Source organism: Muntiacus reevesi, chromosome 1, assembly GCF_963930625.1.
Source record: "Muntiacus reevesi chromosome 1, mMunRee1.1, whole genome shotgun sequence".
NCBI classification, from domain to species: domain Eukaryota; kingdom Metazoa; phylum Chordata; class Mammalia; order Artiodactyla; family Cervidae; genus Muntiacus; species Muntiacus reevesi.
In genome coordinates, this window is record NC_089249.1 from 110,575,263 (window position 1) to 110,591,870 (window position 16,608).

Below are 16,608 nucleotides of genomic sequence, written 5' to 3' on the forward strand. Positions count from 1 at the left end.
TCTCCCTGCACCAGCCTGGTCTGTCTTCTACCGCACTGTGAGTGAATCCAAGTGAAGTCGCTCAATCCGACTCTTTGCGACCCCATGGACTGTAGCCTACCAGGCTCCTCCGTTCATGGGATTTTCCAGGCAAGAATACTGGAGTGGGTTGCCATTTCCTTCTCCAGGAGATCTTCGCGACCCAGGGACTGAACCCAGGGCTCCCGCATTGCAGGTAGACGCTTTACCGTCTGCCACCAGGGAAGTCCCGCACTGTACTGAATTTTAAAACCGGAGCCCTTCGCAATCCCAGTTCCGATTGCCTCAACCTAGGCCTGAGGGGCGGAGACAGCACGAGATTCTCCTGAGTTCCGAGATTCTCGCGGCAAACGCGAGTGAGGCGCATCTCTGACGTACTTCCGGGGCGTCGGAACAGGGCGGCCGCGGGAGCCGCACGCCTGGAAGATGGTGGTTACTAGGTCTGCGCGGCCTCGGGCCGGGAACCAAGCCACGTCAGTTGAAAGCTCGCGGAAGAAGGTAGGAAAACTCGAAAGTCTCATTTCTTTTAACTTCTTCGCAGAGCGGTGCTGAGGAATGTGGGCGGTGCAGGGGTCTGGTGGAGGAACGGCAGAAAAGCCAGAACTGGCGGCGTGCTTCTGCGTACCAGGCTCCCCTCTAAGCCTGTAGCTTCTAAAGACCACATTGGAGTCTTTTTAGGTAATCCTTGGCAGGTAATAGGTAACTTGATGTGCGTAGTTCAGCTCCGTAATGCAGATGCAGTGCTCGCTTTTTAACCTTACTCTAAAGGAGAATTAATTTCGGCCGCCAAGCGTGGATTGGAGAAGGCACTGTTTTCACGTGGGAAGACTGACTGTGCCCTGACAGCATTTCCTCCTGGAGTGGAGAGGACTGCGGTGACGTCACCTCGTAATTCAGTGGTGCTAGTTGTCTGCTGTCTCTGATGCTGCGATGAAGGGAAGGGAGCATTAGTATTAGTACACGTACATATGAAAAGTAAGGACAGCGACCGATTCCATTGGCGTGTTTTCCTGAACACATCGTTGGGTTCTTTGTTCTTTTCCTGTATGTGTGTCGGAATGTAAGGCCACCAAGCATTTGTGACCTTGCGTGAGGAAAATTTTTATTTGCAGTTGTTTTGTTTCCTAAAGTCAGGACTGAGGTGACGCTAGTGAGTTAGAGCCTGCAAATGCGAAGTCAGATCCAGTGTCTGGCTATTGAGTTTTTAAATTGTGCGTGGTGATGGTAGTTATTGTTTTGCATTAATTTTGTTTACTGAGTTTTTCCAGTGCCCCCTTAAAATTTGCTTTTGAAGGGAGTGCCTCATTCGCTTTGCCCTTGTCCAGCCCTACCTAAATTACAATGTATTTGGCTTACAGAATTCTGGTGTCACAAAACTTCAAGCGCACCCAAAAGGCAGGAAGGGGTCTTCACCTGATAACCCAAATACTGCTGAATCACAGACCACTCCAGAACGAAGTCCAACTCCTAAAACCAGGAAGAGTGGAACTACAGGCTCATTACCAGAAATGAACAAACCTTCGACAGATGGCGAGATCTCTGAAGCAGAGTCAAATTGTTCTTCTGTGTCTGAGGTCCAGGATCCTATTTTCAGAGTAACTAGGAGAAGACAGATCTTAGTTGCAGGCACCCCAGTTTCTAGTTTAAGGAAAAGGCTGAAAATAACTCGGGTAAGTGAGCCTCATACTGAAGAAGAAGTCTCTGAAGCAGAATCACATGTTTCAGGTATTTCTAGAATTATACCTGACACAGAAATGACAACCAGAAGAAGTAAGGCTAAATCCCAAAGAGAGCCAAAGCAAGAATGCCATGTGGAAGTTATTTCTGACGCTGAGTCATCGTGCTCAGACGTTTCTTCATTTTCTGGAATTGCAACTAGGAGAAGAACAAGGAGTATGCAAAGGAAATTACAGGCACAAACTGAGGAGAATGATACTAAGATTGTACTAGAAAATGAGAAGGAAGTCATACATACATCTGTGAATTTAGTGGATTCAGTTAACAGACGAACTTCTCGTTTACTAACAAGATCACTTTCTCGGATAAATAAGCCAAATTTCTCTAATAATGAAATTTATAATGACCCTGATGATGATTCCTTCTTTGGAATTTCAGAAAAAAAACTAGCAGTGAAAAAAACCCGAAATTTTACCATAAGAGAGGAAAAGCAGGACAGTATTTCACCTCTCAAAGAAATATCAAAGCAGAATTGTAAAAGTTTAGATGAAGAAGCCAAACAAATAATAGTTGGGGGAGAAGAAGGTAATGAGAAGAACTCTCAGTTGAAGAATCTTTCTGAACTTCAGGACACTGGCCTTCGGCAGTTAGTTTCTCAAAGGCATTCAACCCCTGAAAGTAACAAAACCACATCAGAGTCCACAACTCTGAACTGTGAGGCTGTGATGAAATCGTTAGCCCAAACATTTGCCGTTGTGGAAATGGACAAATGGAATGGAGAGAGAAAGAATGCCATAAAAACAAGTGACAGTTCAGAACCTGGTGATGATAGTGATGAAGAAGAGCGCACAGTTATAGGTGTCAGTGAAGACATGAGCGAAGAAAAGGAGGTAGATTCTGAGAGTGTTACCAAACCAAGTAATCTTGAGTTCAGCACAACTCAGGATAAAGATGATTCTGTTTTGTTAGTTCTCAGCAGTGATGAAAGCCAGCAGTCTGAACACAGTGAGAATGAAGAGGACACTGTGTGTTTTGTTGAAAATAAGGGTAACAAAGAGTCCCTAAATGGAGACTCAGAAAGTCTGTCACGTGACAATGCATTGTTTGTGATTGACACTACCCCCGGATTGAGTGCTGATAAAAATTTTTACTTGGATGAAGAAGACAAGGCAAGTGAGGTTGCCATTGAGGAGGAGGAGGAGGAGGAAGAAGAAGAGGAAGAAAGTGAAGAAGAACTATCAGACCATGACAGAAATAAAGATAATGAGTTTAGTGATGAAGACAACTTGCTAAGTAACACAAAATCTAAACTGTAAGTTTTATCTTTTATTTTTTTAAAGTAAGCTTTTGATACGTGCTTCAAGTGGCAATAACTTACCTTAGAAATATTACAAAGCATAGGAACTGAAAAAAATTACTGCTTTGGGTTCTTTATAAAAGAGCTTTGTTATCTGTCAGGGTTTCCCTTGTTTATTTGGGTGCCTTTGTTAGTCATATTTTTCCCACTGGTGAGAGCTAAAAGTACTCTGTTTGATGGTGTATTAAAAATGATCTGTTAAGATTTTCTTGCATGATTATGAAGAGCAACATACAAAAGGGAAGGAAGGTAACTTGGCTTTTTTATACATGTTGATTGTAGAGAAATTGAAAAACTAGAGGAAAGCTGAGAAAAATAGTAACTTATAATCCCATCTACTGCCATTAAAAAGCACTCTTTGGGGGCGGTTTCTTTAGTTTTTCTGTTTTCCAAATTTGTTTTTCCCAGGCACAGGCCTTTGGTGGCAGTGTATCCACTGAAAATACAGGTATCCTTGGTTAAGGAACTGTACATTAACAGATGTCTTCACTCTAAACCAATGAAATCTCTGAGACTAGTCTCAGGTGTACTTATTTTAACAGGCCACACCCTTTCCCAGGATAACTGTAACATACACTCAGGGTTGATAATCACTGCCAAGGCACTGTAATTGAGTGCCTTGTTGGTTGGTTATGGAAACTTTAAACTGCTCAGTTTATATGAATAATTAGGGAAGAAACTAAGTCCAAGTGTTTATAAGTGTACTTATAAAAAAGACTTTAGTAGTTACATAAATACAGCAGAAACCTAAGCCAACTGCTGAAGATTCTGATTTGGTGGGTCTAGGGTATGGCAGTTAAATTTTTAAGCTCTGATGGAAAATACAGATGCTCACTGTTGTTTAAAACTCACTGATTTAGAGGCACTACTAAATGTCTTTAAATACTCAGGAAAACATTCCAAGTTTGGATAACTTAGAAGTACAGAGAAGAAGGCCGTGTCTGTCTCATTGGCTTTTGAGATGGAAGAATATGGACGTTTATTAATTTACTACCTACATATGAAATTGAACTAAATGCCAGATTATTTCCTCCTTTTTTCTGTAATTCTTTCCTTGTAAAATACGTGTATGAGGTCTGTTGACTTATAATATGGCCTTAATCCTCTTTTAAGAAAATTTGGGGAATAAATTTGGATGTGCTCTCCAAAGACCTAATTCATTATTTATCCTATAATTTCTTCTAAATGAAAAGTTTCAATTTTCATTTTGAATTGCTAAACGATCTAAAGATTATTTCTTAATCACTTAATAAGTGATCATTTCTCTTTCAGTCTGAAGTTGACGAGCAGCAGCATAGATCCTGGACTGAATATTAAGGAACTGGGTGGTTTGTATATTAATTTCAATGCAGACAAGCTACAGTTGAACAAGAGAACCCTAACACAGATAAAAGAGAAAAGGAAAGATGAGGTAAGCTGCACAGAGTAGCCCACTGGTTTTCACAGAACTCACCAGTCACTTCTAGAAATGATTTGTCCTTGGTAAGAGACTAGTTTTCCTACAGTGAAACCACATTAGCCTACTGTGCTACTTTTTTCTCTCTTTCCGGGAGAGTCATTTCTTTTTTATCATAAAATCCCAGCTAAAGGTGACATTTGAAAACTAATGTAGGATTAGTATTCCTCTTCTGGCGAGCACCAGTTATGATTCCAGAGTTTTTTTGTTTTTTCTTGCTATACTTTTCATTCTTCACTGCTTTGGACTCTGTTGAAAATCTGAAAGCTGTGAGTACCCATTAACCCCACCAGGAAAAAGCATATGTGCTCATAGACATAAAATTGTACATATATTTTTAGAAGGAAATTACACGTTAGGTAACCTTATATAAGTCCTTGGTTTCTGCTGCCACCTTGAATGGCTTCCTCCTAAATCTGTAGTATTTTCTAGTCTTGCAGCCTACACAGGTCTTTAAACTCAGGTGCCTATTCTTTGTTCATTCAGATGTGCTCAGGCACTTGACTTCACTAATTGCCCTTCTCTTCTTCCTTGCCTGAACCAGCTCCTCCTCTTGTATTATTTATCCTGGTTAATGACACCAAAATCTATTTCTCTTTTGTAATCAGTAATTAAGCCTGAAGGACAGTGCTTTTTATATACTTTCTATTAATATTCCACTCCCTCCTTTCCACCCCACTGTCCCTGACTAGTGACATCTGTTTTACTTTTTCTAGACCACTGCATTGGCCTCCTCTTCTTCAAGCCGTCCTCAACGGTCTTGCTTGATTTTTCATTCTGAAAACACAAAATACCATCTGACCATGATATTCTCCTGTTTAAGTCCTTGAGTGGTTCCCCAGAGCATTTCAAGGTGCCTCTGTTGATCTGGCTCTGTCTACCTGCTGTGTTCTTAGCACTGAAAAGACAGGATTTCTCAACCTCAGCAAAGCCGATGTTTGGACTGGATAATTATTTGTTGTGGGCAGATGTGCTGTGCATTACAGAATGTTGAGCAGCATCCCAGCCTCTATCCCGTAGGTGCCAGTAGCATTTGTCTCTACCAGTTCATGCCCCCCACCTCAGAATGTCTTCAAACATTGCCAGTTGCTCTCAGTTGAGAACCACTCTAAACCCCACTGTAGTACTTGATACACAACCAGCTCTTAATAACCTATAAAATAAATGTCTTACACTCTTCTCTGACTGCTAAGAAAGTCTAGACCACTGCCGTGCTACCCAGCAACTTCTAGTCCTAAATTTGAATTGAGGATTTAATAATTGCAAATGTTATTTACCACGTTAATATTTGCTGCATTCCTGTGAACTGTTTTGCCAGTTAACGGTTTTGTGAACTGTCTTTAGTTCTTGTACTAGGGAAATGACTAATGAGTCTGAGGTTCCTTTTAGTCACATACACAGTATTAAGACAGTAATTACCCTAGGCAAGTAATCAAAAAATGCAGAAGACATTTAGGAAAAGATGAACAGATTTGACTACATAAAATTTTTAAACTTAGGCAATTAAAAACATCTAAACAAAGATAAGTAAAAGGCCATGGGTTTAATACCACTAAGGTACAGAATATAATTCTTCAAATTAATAACACAACCTTGTATAAAAATGAAAAAGAACACTGCCCTCCCACCCCAAACAAATGCAGGTCTTCTTCTGCACAGAAGACTTATACACAGCTAAAAAAAATACGAAAAAAGATGATCAGCAGCAAATGGAAACATTCATGAGGTACCACTGACAAAACAGAGATAATCACCAGTGTTAGCTATGTTTAAAAAAAAAAAAAAAGGTACCGATTAACTTCTGGTAGGAGTTTGTACTACTTGGATTCAAGGCAATTTAGTGGTACCTATCAAAATTTAAATGACACATTTTGGAAACTGTTTTACAGAAATAAGTATTCAGAGATGATGTTTACAATATTTAATGGAAAAAATTTAATGGAGACTATTAAACTAAATATCAAGAAAAATTGTGCATAACTGCTATGAAGTTGATCTTTGTATGAATTGACATTGAAAGAACATCTTTGATGGGTTGTTGAGTTGCAAAAGGCATATTTGCTTGATGGCATGATTTAATTGGTTACCATTAAAAGCTTGTGTTGTTTAATCAAAATCTATACTGCTGTTCTTAGTAGTAGTCTAGCTGGTCTCAGATCACATAAAGCTGTTTTGTCAACATCAAAAGAACTTAGCCTAGTCAGGTGTTTTTTTGTTTGTTTTTTCGGGAAGTTCCAGAACACTAGAGCATTGTTGCTGTTGTCTTTGTTTTCCAGTTGGTTGGTGCAGGTGGCTGGTTGCAAACCAATGAAATGCGAGTGGACACATTAATGTATGTCTGGTGTGTGCAAATTCAAATTAGAAAAAAAATTTGAGATGAATATTAATTTTATAGATACCCTATTAATTTTATAGATACCTTATAGATACCCTTCAGTAAAGCATTTTTATTTATATATAATTTAGATTTAAGGACAGGAACAACTTTGCAGTAGTTCATCTATCTATAAAGAAGGTTAATGTATCTGGAGTCATCAGTGTGGGAGAGGTTTCCTTTTTAAGGCAAAAATGTTGAAAAAAATACATTTTGACATTATTTTAAAACCAGTTTAATATTTTTGTAGCTTCTGCAGAAAACTGTCATTACTCCTGAATTTGAAAAAAACTACTGTGTCCCACCATATAGTGAATCAAAATATAAACTTCAGAAAAAACGCAGAGTAAGTACAGTGATTCTTATTTAGAACATTTAATGTGTTTGACTGTATATATATTCAGCTTCTCTAATGTGGTTGTACAATTAAAATGTTTTCAAAGAAAATTATCACAGATGTCTAAGAGCCCATAAAATATGGTTTCATAAACACGTTTCATATAAATTTTCACAAAGTAAAAGTACACCGATCGGCACATTTGGATACAGTCTTTTTTCCCTTTATTAAAAACAGTGGCAGCCAGCATATGAGGTCACTGTCCACACCGTATTATGTTGTGGCTTATAGATACTGTTCACAGAAGGCTGGGAACTCTGTTGCTAGCTCTTGAAGTAATGTAACCAGCTAAAAACACCAGCCTATTTAGTCTGCCAAATGAAAGCAAGGAATTTCTTGAGTAAAATACATGGGACTACTTCCATTTCAACTAATAAGCATAAAGAAATTATGAATGGTACATGAGGAAATTTGAGGATGGTGCGCCAGTTATGTCACTGATATGACCAGAGCACCCTGGCGGGTGGTAAACACTAATATTTGCTGATGAACAAAAAAATGAAATTAAGCAAATAACTTGCTGTAAGTTTACCAAAATATAGAAAGATTTTGAATTTTAGAAATAATACAAATTCCGGGCTTGTTGGAGAGAGTAACTTAAGAGACAACTGGGTGACCGAATAAAAGTGTTAAAAGTTTACAGAAAGGCTCCAGAAGTAAGAATGTTTTTATACTTTACATCTTGTAGGATATCTCAGACAGTAAAAAATCGACATTGTCGACTATTCTCCCAACAAGTCAGCAGTTCTTACTGAGATACAAAATAAATTTTAAGGAGCCTTCATTTATGACACTGATAGTGCTCTGTCTAACTTATCAAGAGAAATGGATTTCTGTCATTTAATTCATTTAATGAAAGGTGTATCTGGAGACTAATACTTACATTCCTGTAAAGTAACCTTGTTTTTAATTCATGAAATTTTCTTCATAATATTGAAATGAGGTGTAGTTATACACTACTTATTAAAAATTAGAATTTTCTAATTGTTTTTGGAATTTTTAATTTCAGCAAGAGCGACAAAAAACAGCAGGTGATGGATGGTTTGGTATGAAAGCACCAGAACTGACAGACGAACTGAAAAATGATCTCAGAGCACTGAAGATGAGAGCTAGCATGGACCCAAAAAGGTTTTACAAGAAAAATGATAGAGATGGCTTCCCTAAGTACTTCCAGGTATGAAGCAAACAAAGTAATGGTAGAGATGTTCTGAGGATTTTAGTCTGGAAAACACTGTAGTGATTTGTTTCGTCTTAAATGTGTATTTACAGTGTATATCTGCTCAGATCATATAATAATGGCCAGAACCCAGTTCAGATAACCATCAGCCTACAATGGCTTTCCTCATCAAAAGACATATTCTGAATGGTAACTAGGTTTCCAGATGAGCTCTGTAAATATGGAACCTGTAAGATGGGTGTGCCATATATTAATGATACACCTCTGTGGTATCAAGATAATCAGTTAATACCACCAGTGATTCTTTATAACCTTTAGGATAGACTCTGTACCTGTGATGGAGCCTTTCACAATCTGCACCCACACCAGTTCACTAACCCTTATTTTGGTCACATAGCCCTCTAAGCTCCAACACACTCGGCTGCTCAGTCTTCTCAGGATGTGCACAGACTGGTCTAGTCATTCTGACTTTAGTGTTTGGCTCTGCCATGTTTGCTTGGTGAAATTTTACCCATACAAATCCAAGTGAAAATGTCATCCTTGTGAAACCTTTACCTCCATTTGGTAGAATTGGCCACTTAGTTTTCAGAGAATCTAGAGTGTTTTGTTCAACATAATATTAGGTTACGCTTTCATTTTTAGCCATGTCTCTTTGGATCGTCTATAAAACTGGCCATTCACTGGCAGGGACCAGATACTCTCTGTTTCCCTAACCATGGCACAGTTCCTGGCACATAGCAGACATTGTATATTTTACTTGGTTGAATGTATGAACAAATGCCAAGTGTTCGGTAAGAAGGCTCTAAGCTGGCAGCATTTATGATAACCTAGGAGATCTAACAGGTATATAGTAGAATGTCTGTATCAATCTTGTTAAATTGGAAAACTAAAAAGGTATCACTTTTATCTGTCCTACTTTTCCTCTATTTAGACTATTCATCAAGAATTTATATAGTCCAGCACTTACATAGAAGGAACTTTAGTTTTACTCAAAAATTTTAATGAAGAAATGTCACTAGTAGGACCCAGTGCAGGTTGAATAAGTGATTTTTTTAAAAAATGGCAAAAATTAAATTACTAACTTTAATATTGGTAAAATATAAGCTGTGTTTTCCATTCCTTTCTATAAATGTACTTTGTTAGAGCTCCCGTGAGGTATGAAAACAGCTTGGCTTCCAGGTATTGCATGACTTATTTCAATCGTTCATTCATAGATTGGAACCATAGTTGACAATCCTGCTGACTTCTACCATTCACGAGTTCCTAAGAAACAAAGGAAGAGAACTATTGTGGAGGAACTGCTGGCTGATTCTGAGTTCAGAAGGTAAAGGAATTTATGTTTCACTTTATAATATATGTTTTCCTTTAGAATGTGCAAAAACTTTAAAGTGAAGATAATTTTTAAATGCTTTAGCATAGTCTCTCAACAAAACTATTAGGTATATTGGGTGGGATAATTCTTTCTTAGGGAGGACTGTACACTGTAGGATCTTTAACAGCATCCCTGGTGTCTGCCCATTAGATGCTGGTAGGATACTCCCCTCCCTCCCAATTCATGACATTCAAAAATGTCTTCAAACGTTTTCAGATGTTCCCTGGCATGCATAAGCATTCTCGATTCAGAACCACTGCTTTAGAAGGAAATGAGACTAACTAGAGGAGGAGCCCACAAAGGAGACCAGGAAAGAAGTGAGGCAGGAAGAAAACCAGGAGAGCAGTGTCACAGAAGTCAAGGAAAGAGTGTTACAGGCAGGTAGAAGCCAGAGCGAGTGGTTAACAGGAATAAATGCTGCTGAGAATGCAAGCGAGCTGAGAACTAAGATCTTCCTCTGGATTTAGTACATGGACGTCACAGTAACCTTGTCCGAAGTTTTTAGGGGAGTGATGGGGAGGAAACCAGACTGGACGATACTTGAGAGTGAATTGACGAAATAAGAGCTGTTAGCAATACGAGAGAGGCACAGCTATTGAATGGAGCTGGATTTTTTTTTCCCCCTGAGACAGGGGCAGTTAAGTATGTTTAAATGTCCTTGAAGCAGGTATGTGTATAGCATAGATTTAAAAGCATGCCTCATATAGAAACTTCTGCTGAACTTCCAGACTGGTTTAATAGTAAAAGTGATAATACTTATCAGGTTTTAATGATTCTGGGTAATAGTGAAACTTTTAGAAATAAGCAATGCTCTTTTCTTGCTTATTTCTCTCTCCCTGGAAATCTCATCCCCACAAAGTTGTATTAATCTGTATACTGTTGACTTTCAAATGTATGTATAGTCTGAATCTCTTCTGAGTCCAGAGCCACATAACCTGCTGTTGCCTCAGGAACAATAATGAGTATCTCCTTAGCCCCTCTGAGAGCTGACTGGGGCCTCCCGACTTGGTCCTTCTATACACCCTAGTCCTCTCCCAGTGACCTGAACAGCATTGCCCTCAATCCCTTAGGGCATGTCCTCATACCACCACCTCCCTTTAGTCCCATGTTCAGACTCTCAGATTTCCTCCCATTTTCCTATCTCTTAAGCCTGTCTCTTTCTATCCCACAGAGGTGTCGGGTACAAGGTGATTGAGTCTTCGCTTACTTCATATATTGACCTACATTTTGTAATCTTCATGATAGCAGTCTCAGAAATTACAGCATGGGTCTCTAGTAGTCAAAGTTTCCAAAAGCCTGCCTCTACCATGGCCACTTTTTGCTTACTAGACTACAAGCTCTGAGGGCAGGGACTGTGGCTGACTCGTTCACTGCTTTGTCTCCAGCTCCTAGTATGGCTTCTTATTCATGATGGAACTTGGTACAGATGTGATGGATAGTGAAAATGCAAAACAAAAAAAAATTTAGAAGCACCTGCCCATCACCCCCACCCCCCACTGCCCCCCAAACTCCACCAAAAGGTTACATTAGCTTCTAATGTCTGGTGTGTCATACTTCAGAACTTAAAAGGTTTGGTTTTTTTTTTTTAGATACAACCGAAGGAAGTATTCAGAGATAATGGCTGAAAAGGCAGCAAATGCAGCAGGAAAGAAGTTTCGAAAGAAGAAGAAGTTCCGTAATTAAGATTCACCAGGCAAATCACAAAATTGTACATCTCCTCTTTATTTATTTACTAAAGATAATTTAAAAATTAGCAAGACCGTCACACAAAGTAACATAGACTGGCACTATTGGGGGGATTTCTCTTTAAAAAATTGATTTGAGAGAGAATCAGTCACATGCCACATGGAATAAAAATGGGTGTGTCTACAAAAGATCCACTCATGTTTAGACCCTTTGAGGAGGGAAAAAAGGAAAAGAACCTCAATCAAAATATTTAGAAAATATAAAGTTTGCTGACATTCAAAAAATTTAATTTTCAAAGATACATAAGCAAAACTGTAATTATTATGTAGAGATGTACATAGGGAGGAGATGATGCCCTATGTCAGTTGCACATTCAAATCCAGAAAACTGGTAAAGCTGTGATACAGAGATCTTGTTGCAAGTATAAAAGTCACAGTTGAAATCAAAGAAATGTTATAAGTGTTGGAGCATGTTTATGTTAATATATGACCAAAGAACTAAATGAAGCTATGAAAAGGACTTAAAAGATAGACTACTTGGAAAGTTTGGGTTAAAGGTAGAAACAGGAAAGGTAGAAACAGGTTAAAGGTAGAAACAGGAAAGAAACAGTTTCTTTCCTTAGCAACTGAAACAGGAAGAAAGACAGATTTTTATCCATATTCAATGTTGTATTCCAGTGAATAGTATTCAAATAATTTTAACTTGACCAGGAGGTAAAGTCTCCAGTGACAGAAATATGCTTCCGGGCTAAGCAGCTCATGACACCCAAGGAACACTAGTCATTTCTATTCATGTTTCTTGGTGGCTTATTGCTTCCTTTATGTCGTTATTCACAGGACCTCTATTTTTTACCGTACTGCTTTCTTGGGATTTCAGTAAATAAGAAACTTCCTATTTTGTGTTTATTGCTCAGGATCACAATCAGCCTAGTAATAAAACTAAATGACATTTATAGGCAGAGTGAGGGAAGCATCTGTATCTGTTCATTTTTATAATAAAGCTTTTATTTCGAGAGTATTAAGTTTTACGTTAAGGACCTGCTACAAGAGAATTAGTTATCAAAACAAGAAGCATTTACCTCATACACGTTCTTCCAGGAGACATTGTTAGCGGAATGTTTCTTCAACTCACGCTACTGGTGTTTTAGAACACTCAAAACTGGTGGCCCTTTTGTATTGTGTTTCTCTGTGCAACTGAGAATTTACCCAGTTTTTTCTCAGGCTCAAGGGAATGGATCAACTTTTTGTCTATTTGTAACTTGCCTGCTGGTTTCTGACTCATGAATGCTAGAATAGGTTAAATTATCTGGTATTCAAAACTGCAGTTATGATAGATAATTGGGACACTATAGTGCATTTACAGGGAACACAAAATTGGAAATCGCCAATCCTTCCCACACAGGGCAGCATTTGAGCTTTCTAGATTGGGAAGCAGTGATAAGGAAGAGAATTGAACCTAGTTGCTAACCTCGCTAACCCACCTTAGAGGTGCGCACAAAATGTATTCTGATAGCTGATCCTTGAACAAAGGGGTGAGGGGCTCTGACCCCCAAGCAGCTGAAAGTCAAAAACTTAAAGTAGGCCCTCTATATCCACAGTTCTACATCTGAGAACCACCTGGTCAACTCCTGCAGAACATGTAGTACTTCAGTATGGATTTACTGGAAAATCTATGTATAAGTGGACCCACCCAGTTCAAACCTGTGTTGTACAGGGGTCCACTATATTCACTTACGGTTACATTGTAACATGCACTTTTTTGTCTCCACTGATTATTTTATATGTATTATCTTTACGTTTATACTTTATTCAGATTTTCTTAGTTTTTTACCTAATACTCTTTCTTTTCCAGGATACTGCAGTCTTTTTTTTTTTTTTTGGCTGCACTGCAAATTATACAGAATCTTAGTTGCCTGACCAGGTTTTGAACCTGCACCCTCTGCAGTGGGAGCATGGAGTCTTTGCCATTGGACCACCAGGGAAGTCCCTTTATGTATTTTTTAAGTCACATAAATAACTTGGAACAAAGTAGAGAGTTATTAACAAATGTAAAATATCTTATTCAGTGAAATACTGAAATAAACTGAAATACTTCAACTAAAAATCAATTTAAGTCACCTCTATTAACTTTAAGGGATTAAAACTGGTAAGATGCATAGCTGTATCTCAGATATGATCTTCACAAGTTTAAATCTTCAAAACAGAGTATCAAAGTATATCTAGGTAAAGATGAGAAGGAAGTCTCTTAGTGCCCTTAGGCTTCTACAAAAATCTATATTTGAATAATGGATGTATTTGTCTTGTGTTTTTTTGTTGTTTTTTTTTTAAGCAAAGCAACCATTAAGAAACAGGTTTAGTGACTTTGGCTTATGTCAACTAAACTCAGTTTACTTACTGGAGCTATTTGAAGGCTAATGACTGTCAGAAGTACCATGACTTCTCAACTGAAAAGCATTACAAAGGGTACTAAGTGCTGATACAGTGTAATGAAAGAAGAGCCTTCAGAATACCTTAAGGAGGTCTTGAAAGATACCCGAAATGCTTTTAAGACAACTTAGAAATAGTCTGCAATGCTAGCTTTGGTGGTTTTGTTGTTGGTTATTTTTGGGGCGGGAGGGGTGTTTTTCTTAAAGTAAGGAAATTAGGGAAAGGAAAATGAAGATGGAAGAAATTAGAAAACTAGCAGTTGATGAAGGCAAGTTCTCAGCTTCCTGGAATCTTAACACAAAAATCAGCTCTGTTCAGTGTTCTGCCATGAGATTAAAAACAACTGCTTTAGAGAAACACCATTATATCTGTTTTTAAGACCTGAGGAAATGTCTCATGGGTTCCCTAACAAGGCTGTCAGACTACAAGCCATGCTTGGCTGTTTAGAGAATAAATAGCAGGCTTTTAAAAGGAAGAAAGGCTGTACAGAAATGTTTAATGAAACTTTGAGCAATTGGGATAAATTTAAGGGGTTGCATTCTAAATCTAGCAAAAAAGAAAAACTCACACGAAAAAATTTTCAGTACCATCTCTGGAATATGTGCAGGTGCCCGTTCAGTTCAGTCTCTCAAGTAATGACAACTACTGTTTACAATAACCATCTATAACATCTTATTGGAAGCATGCAGTTAGGACTGAAACAAAATAATTTACAAATTCCCAAAGCATCTGACTAGAATGTAAAATTCAGGTCTCATTGTTTAAAAGTGAAGACAGAATGCATTCAAATTATAATAATTTCCCTGAAGCAAGGTCAGTAGCATGACTTGCCTTAAGCAGATCAGTGTTTTATCAGAGTTGGAATGTTTCAAACTATGAAATGTGAGTTATCTAAACTCATAGTTATCTAAACTGTGGAGGTAGTTCTGAAATGTAAAGTTACCAATAAACACTGAACACCGCTGTGAGAAAGGGGAAACTTAGAGGTTCAGGTGACAGGTGTTCATTCCTTATCACTGTGTAACAAACTGCCCCAAGACTCACTGATTCAAAACAGCCACTGTTTACTCAATCTCATGATTCAGTGGGACAGGGCTGGGCTAGATGGCTTGTACTCCACATGGTATCAAGTGAGGTCATTCAGCTGGCTGCTGAGCAGATCTCGAAGGCCTAACACATTCTTGAAATTTTTCATCTTCAGTTTAATGGTAGTACAGTATAGAAGGGCTTCCCCAGTGGCTCATCAGTAAAGAACCTGCCTGCAGGAGACACATGGGTTCCATCCTTGGGTCAAGAGATCCCCTGGAGCAGGAAATGGCAACCCACTCCAATATTCTTGCCTGGAGAATCCCATGAATGGAGGAGCCTGGTGGGCTACAGTCCCTGGGGTCGCAAGAGAGTGGAACACGACTTAGCAACTAAACAACAGCATAGAAATTGGCTAGAAAACCAAAACATGACCCACACTTTTGTGTGGCACTGCACAGTATTTAGGAAGTCCTGCTCTTCTCCATCTGCCTTCTTCCTAGTACCCCTCCTAAGGGAAGAGGAGTTACTAACCAGATAGGTGAGCCCAAGATACCCATTAGGCTATACTTTCACAAATAAACAGGGCTGATGTATTAACAGGTCAGAAACCATCTGCAATTGATCACTTGCCCTGTTAGGGGCAGGCCTATCATTCTCTCTTCCAAATGAGGTGGGAAATCAGAATTTGGGCTTTCCTGAGCCAGGCTTTCTCTATGAAAGGTAAGGGATGGCAGGGGCATAAGTCATTTAATCGCAGCCTACCTGAGAAGTCTGCAGTCACAGTGCTCTTCTAAAACTATTACATGAGTGGTATACTTTGTTTTCCATTGATTCATCTTCCTTATGATTACAGCCTCCTGGGCAGAATTGCAAAGCAGAGGCTGGTATGGTTCAGGTGCCAAAATCTTGACCTCAGATCCCATGCAATGTACTCAAATTCTGAGGTCTTGTTCATTAAGGGAAGAAAAGTGAAACATGGATTATGAAAACTATAATTAGATTTAGTTCAATTACCAAATTACCATATGAACTTTAGCTCCCCAAAGCAGTGAGGACTATTACAAATGACTGAGGGGTGTTCCTCAACCTTTGTCAGTGGCAGGAAAGAAATATGTGCATGCAGTCATCTCTGTGAAGAAATGTTTATATGAAGTTTTGTTCAGTCCCTCCCTCCTACATGCACTCTTCCACCCCCATAACTCAGGGAAGTTTGCAGGAGTAATGTACTAAGAGAACAAAAACAACGTACACACTGTAGTTAATAATTTAACTTTTCTATATGTTAAAGTTTTACCAGGAAAACCTATTTTTCCCTTAAATGTATGTGTATACATTTTTATGTGTACACAAATCAAAATGGCTGGCTCTGAAACAGAGCTAGGAGAACAAGTCATGGCTTAATTCTGTAACGTAAAGCTCATCCAAACTTTGGCTGATGTAGCTGTAACATCTGCCCTTCCAGTCAAGTCTCCCACTTAACCTGCTTCAGCTGTCAGCTGCCCCCACCTGCCAGGAGGGAGGTGGATGTCCAAGTGAGGTGAAAAGATAGTACACAACTGGCCCAGTGCCTCTTCTCATGCTGTGGTAACTGCTGAATCATGACTTAAACCCTTTCACATATTTTACCTGACTGTAGTCC

The 16,608-nt window shown here is 38.8% G+C and overlaps 1 protein-coding gene across 3 annotated transcripts; it reads left to right on the forward strand.

Annotated features, from left to right (window-relative positions):
* Positions 1-361: 361 nt before the first annotated feature.
* DNTTIP2 (deoxynucleotidyltransferase terminal interacting protein 2) lies at positions 362-13,617 on the forward strand. 3 transcript variants are annotated; one of them, XR_010659555.1, is made up of 8 exons: positions 362-516; positions 1,377-3,007; positions 4,325-4,463; positions 7,133-7,228; positions 8,289-8,453; positions 9,671-9,780; positions 11,418-12,063; positions 12,096-13,617. XR_010659555.1 is itself a non-coding variant. In XM_065908444.1 (8 exons), exons 1-7 carry the CDS (start codon positions 445-447, stop codon positions 11,509-11,511), a joined length of 2,307 nt encoding a protein of 768 aa, XP_065764516.1. In that variant the 5' UTR covers positions 362-444; the 3' UTR covers positions 11,512-11,536; positions 13,366-13,617. The 3 variants fall into 3 exon arrangements, 2 of the variants coding, with proteins under 2 accessions (XP_065764516.1, XP_065764504.1); XM_065908444.1 differs by having other exon boundaries at positions 11,418-11,536; positions 13,366-13,617; XM_065908432.1 differs by having other exon boundaries at positions 11,418-13,617.
* The last annotated feature ends 2,991 nt before the right edge of the window (positions 13,618-16,608 follow it).

Excerpts from the sequence above, each read along its gene's own strand:
- DNTTIP2 (XM_065908432.1), top strand. The coding sequence starts at position 445 with ATGGTGGTTACTAGGTCTGCGCGGCCTCGGGCCGGGAACCAAGCCACG. Across the intron at positions 3,008-4,324 it reads AGTAACACAAAATCTAAACT|TCTGAAGTTGACGAGCAGCA; the intron begins GTAAGTTTTATC and ends TTTCTCTTTCAG. Across the intron at positions 9,781-11,417 it reads GCTGATTCTGAGTTCAGAAG|ATACAACCGAAGGAAGTATT; the intron begins GTAAAGGAATTT and ends TTTTTTTTTTAG.